Source organism: Bidens hawaiensis, unplaced genomic scaffold (assembly GCF_021521415.1).
Source record: "Bidens hawaiensis isolate Kalapana, Puna unplaced genomic scaffold, B.hawaiensis_p1.1 tig00008283_1, whole genome shotgun sequence".
NCBI lineage: Eukaryota > Viridiplantae > Streptophyta > Magnoliopsida > Asterales > Asteraceae > Bidens > Bidens hawaiensis.
Window position 1 is genome coordinate 432,777 of NW_027491589.1, and position 13,843 is coordinate 446,619.

Consider the following 13,843-nt stretch of genomic DNA (forward strand, 5'->3'; position numbering starts at 1 on the left):
CTTAAATAACTTTCCAAAATAAATATATTTACTATTTATTGTTTCTAGTTATGCCCATTTTAGTAATTTATACATTTTATTAAAAGTTCTAGCTACTCTGCCAAACATCTAAAAAGCTACGGCTTCCAGCCACCAGCTAGCAGTTTCCAGCTACAGCTACCAGATAGTTTTGCCAAACATACCCTTTATCTGTTCTATATAATAATCGGCCCAATGTTCACATATGTTTATCACACTTTTTAGTTTGTCCCAGTAAACAATATAATTAACCAATATGAAAACACGTTGATTTTATGAGACAATATTTAACATGTGACTCATCATCATCATCATCATTATCATCATCATCGTACTCAGTATATCCCACCAATAGCAAAGCTGTGGTAGGGTCTGAGGATGGCAAGATGTAGACAGCCTTACCTCTACCCCATGGGGATAGAGAGGCTGCTTCCGGTGAGACCCCCGGCTCTAAAATCGTTTAGAAAGAGCTTTTTATCTCCCAAAATCGTTATCTTCAATAATGCATGCACACACAATACTATATAATAAAAGACAGCCACAAAGATATTGATCGTTTGAGAGTCGTGATCGATAATTAATTCGTACGTAACACACCCATATATGTTTGTTTTAAAGTAGGATAAGCTTATTACCTATAAAGCAGCTGATGACGATCGCCATGTTTTATAACTAGATGGGTGGGTGACATATGGATCACAAAGTGCAGCCAGGAGATAATATTCCAATCTGTCAATGAATTCAGTATGTAACATTTATTAAAAGTGAATAACGGAAATGTAACAATTCGAATTTTTTTTTTACATATTTCACTAGCAGAGTAAACTATATGGAATAGCTTGATAGAATAAAATATGACAGAAGAGGCCCACACTTAAAAGGGTGTATCTTAGGCTGTGAGTAAAATTACGGACCAGCTATCACATTCAAATTCTTCCGTTTACCCCTCAATCTCTTTAAAGATGACCTTTCCTCCGATTCTCGAAGAACTTAAAAACCTCTTCAAATTTAGATTTATGCGTTTTCTTGATGATTTATGTAATTTATGTTTCTGTTTATTGTCATAATTTTAAGAATCCATAATTACTTAGCAAATTCGAAATTTTGGCAAATCTCCCAACATAGAAATCCCTTTTATAAAGAGCACTGTTGTAATAGTTTTGTTATTGATCATTGAAGAAACACTAATTGACCCCGGGCAGATTACGGATAACCTGGGGGTTAAATAGATGTTTCCCACGAGGGGTTAGGTCCGGCAAAGATGGTTCTTCTGATGACCTGCAAAACAGACACCGTGAGCTCGTCACTGAGAAGGGGGGGTACCACCTTGTGACCACCCTCCGGCGTGAGAATCAGACTAGATTGCTCTTGAATATAAGTGTATATTAAGAGATTACTAGAAAAGATAAGATGTGATAAGGTAATGTAATGTAATGTAATGTATCCATACCATTTCAAGGTGTTGGAGTATTTATAGCCGAAGGTAGGTTTCCAAGCAGGTACAGCCGGCTGAATAGTATTCCTGTTCTGCCAACTGTGGGCTATGCACGTGCCATGCTGGTGGTTGGTGGGTAGGCAGCGGCTGATAGTGACTAGGCCGGCTGTGTACTATTCCTGTTCCACCAACTGCAGGCTATGCACGTCCTCCGACAGGTTGGTGAGTAGGCAGCGGCTGATAGTGACATACAGTACAAGAGCGTGTTGCTCGTCATACTGTTGTCAGTGAGCTGTCGTATCTTTGGTCAGATCTTTTGTCCATACCTCGTCAGGTACAGTACAAAAGATCCTCCAGTATCGTACGGACTGGCTCATTTGTGCGGGAGTGTTCCCAGCTTGCTCACTCCTTCAGGTGACATTACTGAATTATTTAAGAGTTAAGTGCCTTGTGCGTGTAGCCTTGTTGCGCGGGTAGCCTTCCCTGATGGCTAGTATCCGTTGCTGCGGGAAAAGGCGGAGTACGTCGACCATTGGGAGGCTTTTCCTGCTGGAACAGCTTGCGTACTGCGCGTAAGGACGTCACGTCTCTGAGCATGGTGGGTCCTGCGGATCCAGTTGGTTTCTGCGCAGACGTCTCTTCAAGGTGAGTTGCGAGTTTAGCCTTTGCGCAGACGTCCCTGTTGAAGGTGAGTCTTGAGGGTTCAACTGCGCAGACGTCCCTCTTTGAGGTGAGTCTTGCGGGTCCAACTGGGCTCTGCTGGGACCTACCTCTTCAAGTCCCCCCAGTCCAATGTTCTTCTCATGAATTGTTAATAAGTGAGGTGAACTTTTGGACTTAAGCAAAGGGTTTTGAAAAGGGTTTAGTTTTAAGGTTTTCCATGGGGATTCTTCCCGCGGAAGTCCTAATGTCACGTGCAGAAATTCCCGACTTTTCTGCTTGATCTTTGGGTATGATGCGGGTAGGTCTGTAACCTCCTCGCAAGTCAGGAGCGTTGAGTTCCACTTGTATAGATTCTCCATGAGGTTTTGGTAGTTTTGAACATAGTGATCAATTATGTTAAAACAACCAATTCCATCTTGGAGCTTCAAACAATCTAGTTCCCGACGTTCCCGCTATGCGGGGATGTTAATTCCGTTTCCGCAAGCATGGCCCAGAAGATCCTTCTTGGTTTCAATTCCCTGCGGAGTGCTAGGTATGTGAAGGGTTTCGCCTTGACACTGTACCCGCACTTGTCTTATAGTTACTTTACTTCCAAGGTATTCCTGGCTTCAATTCCCTGCGGGTGCTAAGTATGTGAAGGGTTTTGCCTTGACACTGTACCCGCACCCATCTTATAGTTACTTGGTCGCCGAGGTATTATTGGCTTCAATTCCCTGTAGATGCTAAGTATGTGAAGGGTTTTGCCTTAACACTGTACTCGCACCTGTCTTATAGTTACTTGGTTGCCAAGGTAAGGGGTATAGTCCCGCTTACTTTTGAATCTTTTTGAAATTCGAAGAGTTGGTGAAAGGATAAGAACAGTCCAAACTGTTGAAACGTCGTCCTACGGTTTCTTCTGACAGTGTCAGGACGTGCAGGAAGTTATGACGACGTGACAGTATATGGTCATTCCAGACGCTTTTTCAGGCGCGTGGGCGCGAGTTTTCGGGCGCGTGGCCGCGAAGTTTACGGCACGCGTCCTGTCAACAGCTGTTGCCAGCTTGCTTTTTCCACGTGTCATAGTTTCATTGCACCAGCGTTTTCCTCTCTCTTCCGCATTAAATTCATCGCATTCATTGCGATGAGTATATAAAGGGAGGAGAGGTTGCATCTCAACTCACAGTTTCACCTCTCTTATTCTTCTAAACGATTTCTGGCGAATACTCTTAACTTTTCTGTCGAGCATTCTCCTGAAATCGTTCTTCTTTACATCCACAACATGTCTTCTGTTCATGACCTTGAGGCTACCGCCGAGGAGTCTGACGTGTATGCCGAGAATCGTCTACCACGTCGGACAAGGATGACAAGAGTACTGCTGGCGAGTGCCAGTGTGCTCTTCCGGTCGACCTCTATCAGTACGTCGTCAGGAAGTTCATGCTCGAGCCTTTCGAGCCTGAGTTTCCTGCACCTTATCAGACGGTGTACGATGCCCCCAAGGGCAAGATAGGGGTGTACGCTGCATTCTTCGTCTATGGGAATCTCAGGTTCCCATTGACGAAGTTTGTATACCGTGTTCTGGAGAGACACGGTGTGCATCTGACTGAGGTACACCCAATGGCGATCGCCAAGATCCGCCATTTCGAGTGGGTGTGTCTCATTCTGGGTGTGGAGCCCCATGTTGACCGCCTGATGACCTTCTATTCCTGGAGGTGCATCCAGGGGTGGTATACCTTGGTCAATCGGATCAAGGGTTTGAAGATCTGCGCTACCGAGCGCAGTCTTTGATCTTGGAAGCGGGAGTTCTTCTATATCTCCGCTCGCGTCGTCCCTATAGCGATGACGTTCAAGAACGGGAGAGCTCTCCCGAACCTTCACGCCTCCAACTACCAGGAGGCGGAATGGTTCTCCAAGGTTTCCCGGATCCAGTCTCCGGTTTACCGCTTTGCGGAGTCCGGGATGGTGATGCTCGGGATGAGCCGGGTGTGGAAGGAGGCGTCACAGATTCCCATCGTCCTCGAATACGGTTTGAACTCTGTCCCTTACGATATGCTTCATATTATCCGTTAATTTAGGGTTTTTGTTCTAACCGTTCTTTTTGTTTTCAGAGGGGAACGACTTGCAGTCTCTCCTGCAGCCGCGGGAGAGTGATGGTCCCGCTCGGATGGGTACTCGTGCTCTAGATGAGAACGAGTTGCCCATCCTTGAGCAAACGGCGGATCGGTTCGTGGAGGTCGACCCGCCGGGCCACCCGATTCTAAGCGCCACGCGGCCAGGTAAGGAGTTGTTTAACCCTCGACCTGTCAATGCTCAAACCTCTGCTGGAATTCCTCTAATCTTGTCATCTTCTGATGAGGAATCCGCAGATGGTCCATTCTTCGTGAGGAAGAAGAAGGCTGCTGGCGGGAAGGGGAAGGCGAAGATTGCCTCCACTACCGATCCGGTGAATCGGTCTGACTCAGAGACCGAAAGCGAGGAGGTGGCGGGGAACCCTGGTGGTGTTGAGATCACTGCTCCGGAGGTTGTGACGGCTGTCACCTCCGGGCAGCCCAGTACAGCGACGGTGACCGGCGTAAAGAGGCCGTTTCCATCGGGTTCGTCCCCGCCTGTTCGTACCTTCAAGCTCAAGAGGACTCGTAAGTACAAACTTCCTTTACTTTTAACTTCATATCTTTCCGCCATTATACTTATATATCTTGTCTTCGTGTAGGCGTGGATGCTACCGCATTCCAGGGTGGAGCGGAGAGGAGCACATCCGGACCCATGATGGTCGGTTTGGTCAACCTACCTGAGACGATGACCCAGGCGGCTGCGCCTGCTTCAGTTGGTTCAGTTGCTCACTCGGTTGAGGCAACTGTTCCAACTGTGACGACGTCTCCGCCGGTTGTCAGTGCCATATTCACGGATTCTTTCACTGAGCCGGCGGTGAGTTTTTCTGTGGTCTCTTCCGCAGCAACGACCGCGGTTGTGAGTTCACCTCCGGTGAGTTCACCTCCGTTGGTCTCTACCACGGCGGCCTCCGCCATGCCTCCTACGGCGCCGGCGACTACGGCCGGTCCTTCAGGTATGTCCGGGGTTGCGGCGTCTAGCCAATCTCTGCCTCCTTCCCATCTGCCTGACCTCTTGGATGGATATCCGTTAGGTTCGGGTGATGGGTTTGGCGGCTACAGGCCTGTCGTCGACCCTACAGGTGCGTAGGGTTATTTTGGCCTGTTTATGTTTTTTTTTATCATCTTTTCCTAACTGCTTTTTGTTTTTGCAGTGTCGGATTCGAATGAGGTGTTTGTTCCGCGGTGGAACATCCGCCGGGGAACCACCCTTCGGACGGTTGTGGACTGCGTCGAGTGGGCGCGCCACGCCGCCCCCAGTGGTGCACTGGGAGAAGCTATGTCAAGCTACCAGGAGGGTAGGCTGACAAACGAGCTTCGAATTCTCCTTGCCCGGATGCAGCCGCGCGTCGAGCTGCCTTGTCGTGAAAACGACAAGTTAAAAGCAGCTCGTATCCAAGAAGTAGCTCAAGCGCGGGCTGTCCGGCAGGAGAACAGGAGGCTCTCCGCCGTTGCTGCGGAGAAGGAGAAGGCCTTCAAGGCCCTTGAGGTTGAAGTTCAGGCCCGTCTCGAGGCCCGTTCCAAGGCTGCCCAAGCTGTTAACGAACAGCTTCGGTTAGCTAAGGAAACCGCTCGGAACGCAACTGAGAGGGCCACCAGGGCTGAAGCTGTTGCTGAGCCTCTACGCACCGAGAATGAGGAGCTCAAAGCCAAATTAGAGAGGCTCCAGCAGGCTCATGACGCCTTGGCCATGGAAGACGCCAAGAAGCTTCAAGAAATCTTGGACCAGAGGGGTATGCTTGACCATACTGAGCGTAAGCTAAAGGGCGTTGAAGAGGCTGCTGCTAAGGAAGTGTTGCTTGCCAACCTTAACAAAAGTGAAGCCGAACGCGCCCGTAACCTAGCTCAAGCTGCCCTCCAGGAGGCTCTGGTTACCAAGGAATGGCTTCTACGAGAAGCGTTGTCGCAGGTAAGCTTAGCTTCATAATGTCTTCACGCTTTTCTTTATACTTAGAAAAGGTTTTGATACTTGTATTTTTGTTTTGTAGGTTGTGCATCGGGTCTTCACGGACACATCATATGACGATGCCATGAGCGCAGCCCTCAACGCTTCTCATGAGGATGGGGAAAAGGCTGGCTTCCTGCTTGGTCTAGGGTTCGTTGAGAAGGGCATCCCGCCTTCCAACTTCCCTTTATATGATGTGGATACTGAAGCTGCTTATGATCAAGCAGTGAACCAGTATGCTGCCTTCCCGCATCCAGTGGTGGAGAAGGTGAACGAAGTTGCTGCTGCTGATGATGGGTTAACCATTCTCAAGACCTTCCTTGAACCGCCACAGCCAAGTGATGGTTCGGGTACAAGTGGGTTTGGAGGAAGTGGTCCTGAAGCTTGAACCTTTAGATCCCTTCCCACTGTTAGGATAGGTTTATGTTTTTGTATAGATTTACACTCTTGTAGGCGGGTAGATACCCGACCATTCTTGTAATTCTTGAATTTTTATGGAATGTAAATCTTTTGTGCGGGTAGGACCGTCACTCTTGCTTTATAAACGTTATACGACTTGCTCATGCATATTATAGTTTAATTTGGCACTTGTTTTGCCGCATAAACAATATATGATTCGCTTGTGCATACTTTAGTTTAACTTAGCAATTTCTTAAGTATTTTGAATAAGTTAACCTATCAACGTGGCAGATAATAGGTTAAAGTTTTGCTTCCTCTTTCGTGATTGTGCGGGTAAGACCGTCACTTGCACTTAGTAGGATGGCTAAACTTTACCTATATCTGACCTGCGTGGAGGTTTTCCTCATTTTTTCCTTGATATTTTCTAAGTGTTCTGAATAAGTTAACCGTTCGACGCGCGGTTGCCAATAGGTTGAAGTTCAGTTTCCTCTATCATGATTTGTGCGGTTAGGCCCGGCACTTTCATTTAGTGGGATGACCGAACTTCACCAATGACTGACCTGCGTGAAGGTTTGCCGTTTTTTGTGTTTATGCGGGTTTTGCCGCCTTCCACACGCAACGATTTCTTCACACTTATTTATGCGGTGAAAACCGGCATATCAGTGTTTTGAATAAATTAACCGTTCGACGCGCTGTTGTCAATAGGTTAGTTCGGTGTCCTCTATCATGATTTGTGCGGTTAGGACCGGCACTTTCATTTAGTAGGATGATCAAACTTTACCTATGACTGACCTGCGTGAAGGTTTGCCGTTTTTTATGTTTATGCGGGTTTTGCCGCCTTCCACACGCAACGACTTGTTTTCCCACTTATGTATGCGGTGAAGACCGGCATATCAGTGTGGAAAGTTCATTAAGTATAAATGTAAGACCATCAGCGTCAATGTGATAAGGAGAATCATTTCCATTAGAAGTGGCTCTGGGCCTTTTCTTTTACAAGTTTGGAATTGATCTACATGCAGACTGTGTAATTGAGCTCCCTTCCATGTTCTTGGGAGTGTCATCGAGCCTTTCGAGCCGATATGCACTTGGTTCGGAATCTCGTTGTTTACGCAGTATGTAGTCTCCGACATTGAAGCTGCAGTTTTATTCGTGTTTTCCCCAACTGGGGTTCTACACGCATTAGCCTGCTCAGCGTTCATTACGCCACGAGGTGCGTGAGCGTCCCATCTCTGACAAATGCTTCGACGATGTCCTTCAAGTCTACGCATTCCTCGGTGTTGTGACCTCTTGTCCTGTGGAAGTCACAGAATTTGCTCTGATCAGCGTTGTGACGCTCTCGGATTATTGGAGCCTTTGGCCATGGGAGCCTCTCGGTGTCGAATATCTCGGTGACGCTTTTGGTGAGTGGCGTCCATCTGGAGTTCCAGTTCGACGACTGCATGTTATCCTTTCCGCCTAACCGAGGGTGCGAGCCGGATGAGGTGTCAAAGTTTACCCATGACTGCCAAATGCCTAGCTTCCTCTTTTTGTTTAATCGGGCGGTAAGGACATTGTTTTCTCTTGTTTTCTGGGTGTAGAGGTTTGTGCTCTGGGGAAGATCTCTACCCAGTTGCTTTTCCGTTTCCGCGAAGCGTTTAGCTGCTGTCATGATGGCATCCCATGTGGATGGCATGCCATCTTTACCCGTTAAGGTGCGGATGAGCTCTGGGTCTTTTGTGCCCTGGATGAAAGCAGCGCGAACAAGATCTTCGCTAATATTACCCAGACTTAGCTTCTTTGAGTTGAAGCGAGTGATGAAGTCTAGCAAAGATTCATCTTCCTCTCGAATGCAATTGAGGATTGTCCATTGCTCTTCGGTATACTTTCTTTGTTGGCTGAAGTGTTGGCTAAACTTCTGTTGGAAGTCTGCCCAATCATAGATGTGGTGGACCGGTAGACGGTCAAACCACGCTCTAGCTGCTCCAACCAACGTCATCTGGAACATATAACACCACGTGGGTTCCGTCCAGTTGCTGACGGTTGCCCCCGCTATGAATATGTTCAAATGATCGTCTGGGTCGGATATGCCATCATAGGTGCCGATGTTGGACATCTGTTTGGCACTTCTTGGGGCGATTGCTTCCGCAATGTCCCTTGCAAACTTGGAGGTTCCCGCATTTGCAGCGGTTGGTCTGAAGGTTTTAGAGAAGTCACGTGGGTTTCCACCCGCGATTTTTGGTTTGAAGGTTTCTCCAAAATTCCTTCTTGGTTGGAAGTTCGTTTCCTTACGCTTCCCTTTCGCCTTATGGCGAGGGTTTACGTCGGTGTCGGATTCCTCCGAATCATCGTCCAAGTACTCGCACTCATTGCTCATGTTGAGCTGTTGAGTGCTTCCGAATTCGTCAGCCTGTTGGAGTGAACGTAAGCGTTCATCCAACTCAGCTTGGAATTCCCTTTGACGTTTTTCCGCCCACGCTTTAACTTGTTCGAGTGTTTGGCGGGGGAGCCTTGTCTGTTGTCTCTCCAACTGGGTATTGGTGAATCCCAGTGAAGGATTGTTTACTGCACTTGCCCCGGCTCGGGTAACCGGGGTAGTGTTCGTAAAATTTACTACACTTGCCCCGGCTTGGGTAACCGGGGTAGTGTTCGTAAAATGTGTGTATTCGCCGGTGTTCCCCCCAGTAGCTGGGGTTGTGGTTACCGGGGTTTCTTGGTTACTCCCTGGCCTGGGGACCGGAGTAACGTTTACCATCTTTTCGGAGGTTTTGAAAACACTGAGAATTAGTTCTAGCTTTTATGCACGGATGGCGCCAATGAAGAAACACTAATTGACCCCGGGCAGATTACGGATAACCTGGGGGTTAAATAGATGTTTCCCACGAGGGGTTAGGTCCGGCAAAGATGGTTCTTCTGATGACCTGCAAAACAGACACCGTGAGCTCGTCATTGAGAAGGGGGGGTGCCTCCTTGTGACCACCCTCCGGCGTGAGAATCAGACTAGATTGCTCTTGAATATAAGTGTATATTAAGATATTGCTAGAAAAGATAAGATGTGATAAGGTAATGCAATGTAATGTAATGTAATGTAATGTAATGTATCCATACCATTTCAAGGTGTTGGAGTATTTATAGCCGAAGGTAGGTTTCCAAGCAGGTGCTGCCGGCTGAATAGTATTCCTGTTCTGCCAACTGTGGGCTATGCACGTGCCATGCTGGTGGTTGGTGGGTAGGCAGCGGCTGATAGTGACCAGGCCGGCTGTGTACTATTCCTGTTCCACCAACTGCAGGCTATGCACGTCCTCCGACAGGTTGGTGAGTATGCAGCGGCTGATAGTGACATACAGTACAAGAGCGTGCTACTCGTCATACTGTTGTCAGTGAGCTGTCGTATCTTTGGTCAGATCTTTTGTCCATACCTCGTCAGGTACAGTACAAGAGATCCTCCAGTATCGTACGGACTGGCTCATTTGTGCGGGAGTGTTCCCGGCTTTGTGCGGGAGTGTTCCCAGCTTGCTCACTCCTTCAGGTGACATTACTGAATTATTTAAGAGTTAAGTGCCTTGTGCGTGTAGCCTTGTTGCGCGGGTAGCCTTCCCTGATGGCTAGTATCCGTTGCTGCGGGAAAAGGCGGAGTACGTCGACCATTGGGAGGCTTTTCCTGCTGGAACAGCTTGCGTACTGCGCGTAAGGACGTCACGTCTCTGAGCATGGTGGGTCCTGCGGATCCAGTTGGTTTCTGCGCAGACGTCTCTTCAAGGTGAGTTGCGAGTTTAGCCTTTGCGCAGACGTCCCTGTTGAAGATGAGTCTTGCGGGTTCAACTGCGCAGACGTCCCTCTTTGAGGTGAGTCTTGCGGGTCAAACTGGGCTCTGCTGGGACCTACCTCTTCAATCATATTTCAATATAGTTTCTGACTTTCTTCTACTTTTAGAATTATTTCTAATCAAAGACCATTAAATTTTTAACAAAGCAATGAAAGCGAGAAATACAGAAAGAAACTCAACTTAATATAGTCATTAGTTTTATTCCGATAGAAGTTTTGGCCGCATTTGCCCGATAGCTTTTGAAGTTCATTTATATATTAATCAACCGCAGCTGTAAATTTTTAGAGTTTAGCTATCCTCGTATTGTGAGATGGCGTCAGTGAGGGCAGAATCTAAGTATAATGTTGAACAAGTTGGTGTAACTGTTGAGTTCTACGTTAGATGTCATCTTACCCTCATAATCATAAAGTGTATAAATACACCGTGGTGGCCAGACTCAATCCGTTAAAACTCAGTATCTACCAAATGTCATAGTGTTTTGAGTCTCAAATTTGACAGCACACTTGGAAAATGTGTTATTGTAAATGTACATGTACTATTAGACTAACTCCAATGCATTGTCTATAAGGTTGTCCAAGATGATGTGGAAAGTGCTCATGTTTTCAGGCCCCATTAGAGCATATCCAAAGAGAAAATATATCTTTATGCAAGGGCACCCACTTGTTTCGGTTCTTGTGTTAAACTAAATAAAAAAAATACTTTAATTTAAATATTGTGTGTAGTAGATAGACGATGAGATGGAAATTAAAGCGGGTAAAGATATTTGCAAGGTTGGAGATGAAATTAAGGTTTTTAACGATTTGTAAGGATATTAAGTGGCAAATGAAGTTGCAGTTAAGGGTACCTAAGGACACACGTAACATTGGAGATAGTCTTATCTATTAGTTTTGGCAAATAAAATTTTCTTAGTAAAATATGCAACATACATCAGTCTTTTGGTAATAAGTTTTACCAGAAAAGGGTCCATGTAATTGTGGCTAAAACGATCATATTCTAGCTACTTTGGCCACAACAAGTGTTCCTGTATTGGTGGACCCGCCATCTCATGTCCTCCACTTTGCTTCGTATATGATCTCTCTACCATATCTTATGCAACACTTATAAGGAAAACCACATAGAGAAAGGGAGGGAAAAAGGTAGCACCATTTTGAAAAATATTGGTCAGGTTAATTAAAGAGGGAGATAGTTGTATAAGTAACCAATTGCGGAAATGACCGGGACCTTGGCTCACTTGACTCTTGCATTTGGCCTTCTTGGTATATATTTTCTTCATTACTTTCTTTAGTTATGTTTTCCTCTCCTCGATCCCCTTTTAGCTATCATGCACTAAACATTTTGTTTTGTAATATTTTCAGGCAATATAGTCTCATTTATGGTATTTCTTGCACCAATGTAAGCTTCGTATTTTTTACTTTAATCATCGTTATATGATGTACTACAATTAACCTAACTTTTCGGGCACAATTACAGACCAACATTTTATAAAGTTTACAAAAAGAAATCAACCGAAGGGTTTCAGTCGGCCCCTTATGTCGTGGGCTTATTTAGTGCCATGCTTTGGATATACTATGCATTGCTTAAGTCCAATGTCCTGCTTCTCATCACCATTAACACGTTTGGTTGCGTTATTGAAACCGTGTACATTGTATTCTTCCTCTTCTATGCACCAAAGAAGGCTAGGGTATGTTTTAATCAATATTCCACAATGAAATTTACTAATCATATATAGCTAGCTATCAGTGAAAAATATTAAACTAACAAAAAAATGTATGGGTTATGCAGATGGAGAGTTTGAAGCTTATAATATTGCTAATATTTGTTGGTTTTGGGTTGATTGTTCTCTTGACTCAATTCCTTGCGAGTGGAGTAACCCGGGGCGTGATAGTTGGATGGATTTGCCTCGTGTTCTCATTATGTGTTTTTGTAGCTCCTTTGGGAGTTCTGGTAAGTGTGCATGATAACAAGCATATATTGATCTTGTGGCTCGTGTTTGTTAACGTATAACCACATAATTTTGCAGCGACAAGTGATTAAAACCAAAAGTGTGGAGTACATACCCATTCTACTATCAGTAGCACTCACCCTTAGCGCGGTTATGTGGTTCTTTTATGGCCTACTTCTTGGTGACTTTAATATTGCGGTATGGCATTAAACATACAACACATTCTCGAGTATCTTCTCCTTGAGAAATTAAAATAGAATATTTAATTAATGAGCTTTTTGTTACTTATTTTACAGATTCCAAATGTACTTGGGTTCACATTTGGTATCATTCAAATGATACTATACCTTAAGTACAAAAACAATAAGCCAATTACACATGAAAAGAGTGTCGATCTCGGAGAGCAAAAGATTCCAGAATTAATTAAAGATCAGAAGGTCATCGATGTTGTAAAGTTGAATGCTTATATGCAAGCAGAGATTCTTCCGGTGGTTGCGAAAAATGCTCATAAGCTTGACCATGCAACCCCTGAACCTCAAGCTTTCCATAACATACCAAATCACACCATTGAAGTTGGTGCATGAAACTATTTCAGGAATGTTTGTTTCTATGTGACATAATTAGGTCTCATCCCTCGTGTATAGTTTTCTGGATCTTTTGTAAGATATTTGCTTACGTGGTGTTTTGATCTATGCAATTAAAAAACTTTGCACTCTTCATTAGTATGTAGATTTTGCTCTTGAGATTTTCGTACACCTAGCATTTCACTTTAATAATTGAAACATATAAAGCAGATTCTGAATCCTTTCCGTAGAATACGCATATACATTTTCTTGCTTAGGGCCGTACTCGAGGCAGCTCTTCTACGGTGGATCGGTCTACTCAGTTTTATCAGCAACACTACCACCGAGGTAGAAATCATAATCTCGTTGCACCCCTAGCATTCTCATACGAGGCACAAATCTGTAGCATTAAATATATGTAACTTCATGAGCTATGTACATTTTGTTTTTTTATATTATTTTTACATTTCTAGACTAATTGTATAAAGCATTTATAAAAAAATTAAGTGGTTAATAAGTAGTTCGATCTCTCGTTTTTCATAACATTTTAGTTTTCTGATGATTTTTTATATATAAATTAGAGTGAGTTTAGTGAAAAGTTAAAGATCTTACAACTATACTGATCTTTTTGCTCATTTGGTCAAAATTTGAAAACTAAACGAGGTTAAGCCCTAAACTTCAGGGCCGAAACTTTATCTTAAAACAAAAGTTCGAGTCACCCCTAAGTTTATATTATAGAGAAATAGAGAATGTTAATTAACCGTGATAACTGACAATTAAGAAGAATAACTAAGGGTAGACACAAATACTAACTAAAGCCCATAAAAGTTATTTAGTGTTTTTCACTTTCTTAATTATTTTCCCATAACTCATGGCCATTTTCTTAGTTATTTTTTTACCATGTTGTAAATAGGATTTATAACAGTAATACTATTAAATGATTTAAAATAGCTTTTATATTAATATAATTTTATTTTGGATGCAATCTTTAT

At 44.5% G+C, this 13,843-nt stretch overlaps 1 protein-coding gene across 1 annotated transcript; it reads left to right on the forward strand.

The window, feature by feature from the left end:
• The first annotated feature begins 11,430 nt into the window (after window positions 1-11,430).
• On the forward strand, window positions 11,431-13,007 carry LOC143637410 (bidirectional sugar transporter SWEET14-like). The gene is made up of 6 exons (XM_077104806.1): window positions 11,431-11,602; window positions 11,702-11,738; window positions 11,817-12,027; window positions 12,129-12,290; window positions 12,367-12,486; window positions 12,585-13,007. The coding sequence occupies exons 1-6, from the start codon at window positions 11,557-11,559 to the stop codon at window positions 12,870-12,872; spliced, it is 864 nt and encodes a 287-aa protein (XP_076960921.1). The 5' UTR covers window positions 11,431-11,556; the 3' UTR covers window positions 12,873-13,007.
• Window positions 13,008-13,843: the final 836 nt, after the last annotated feature.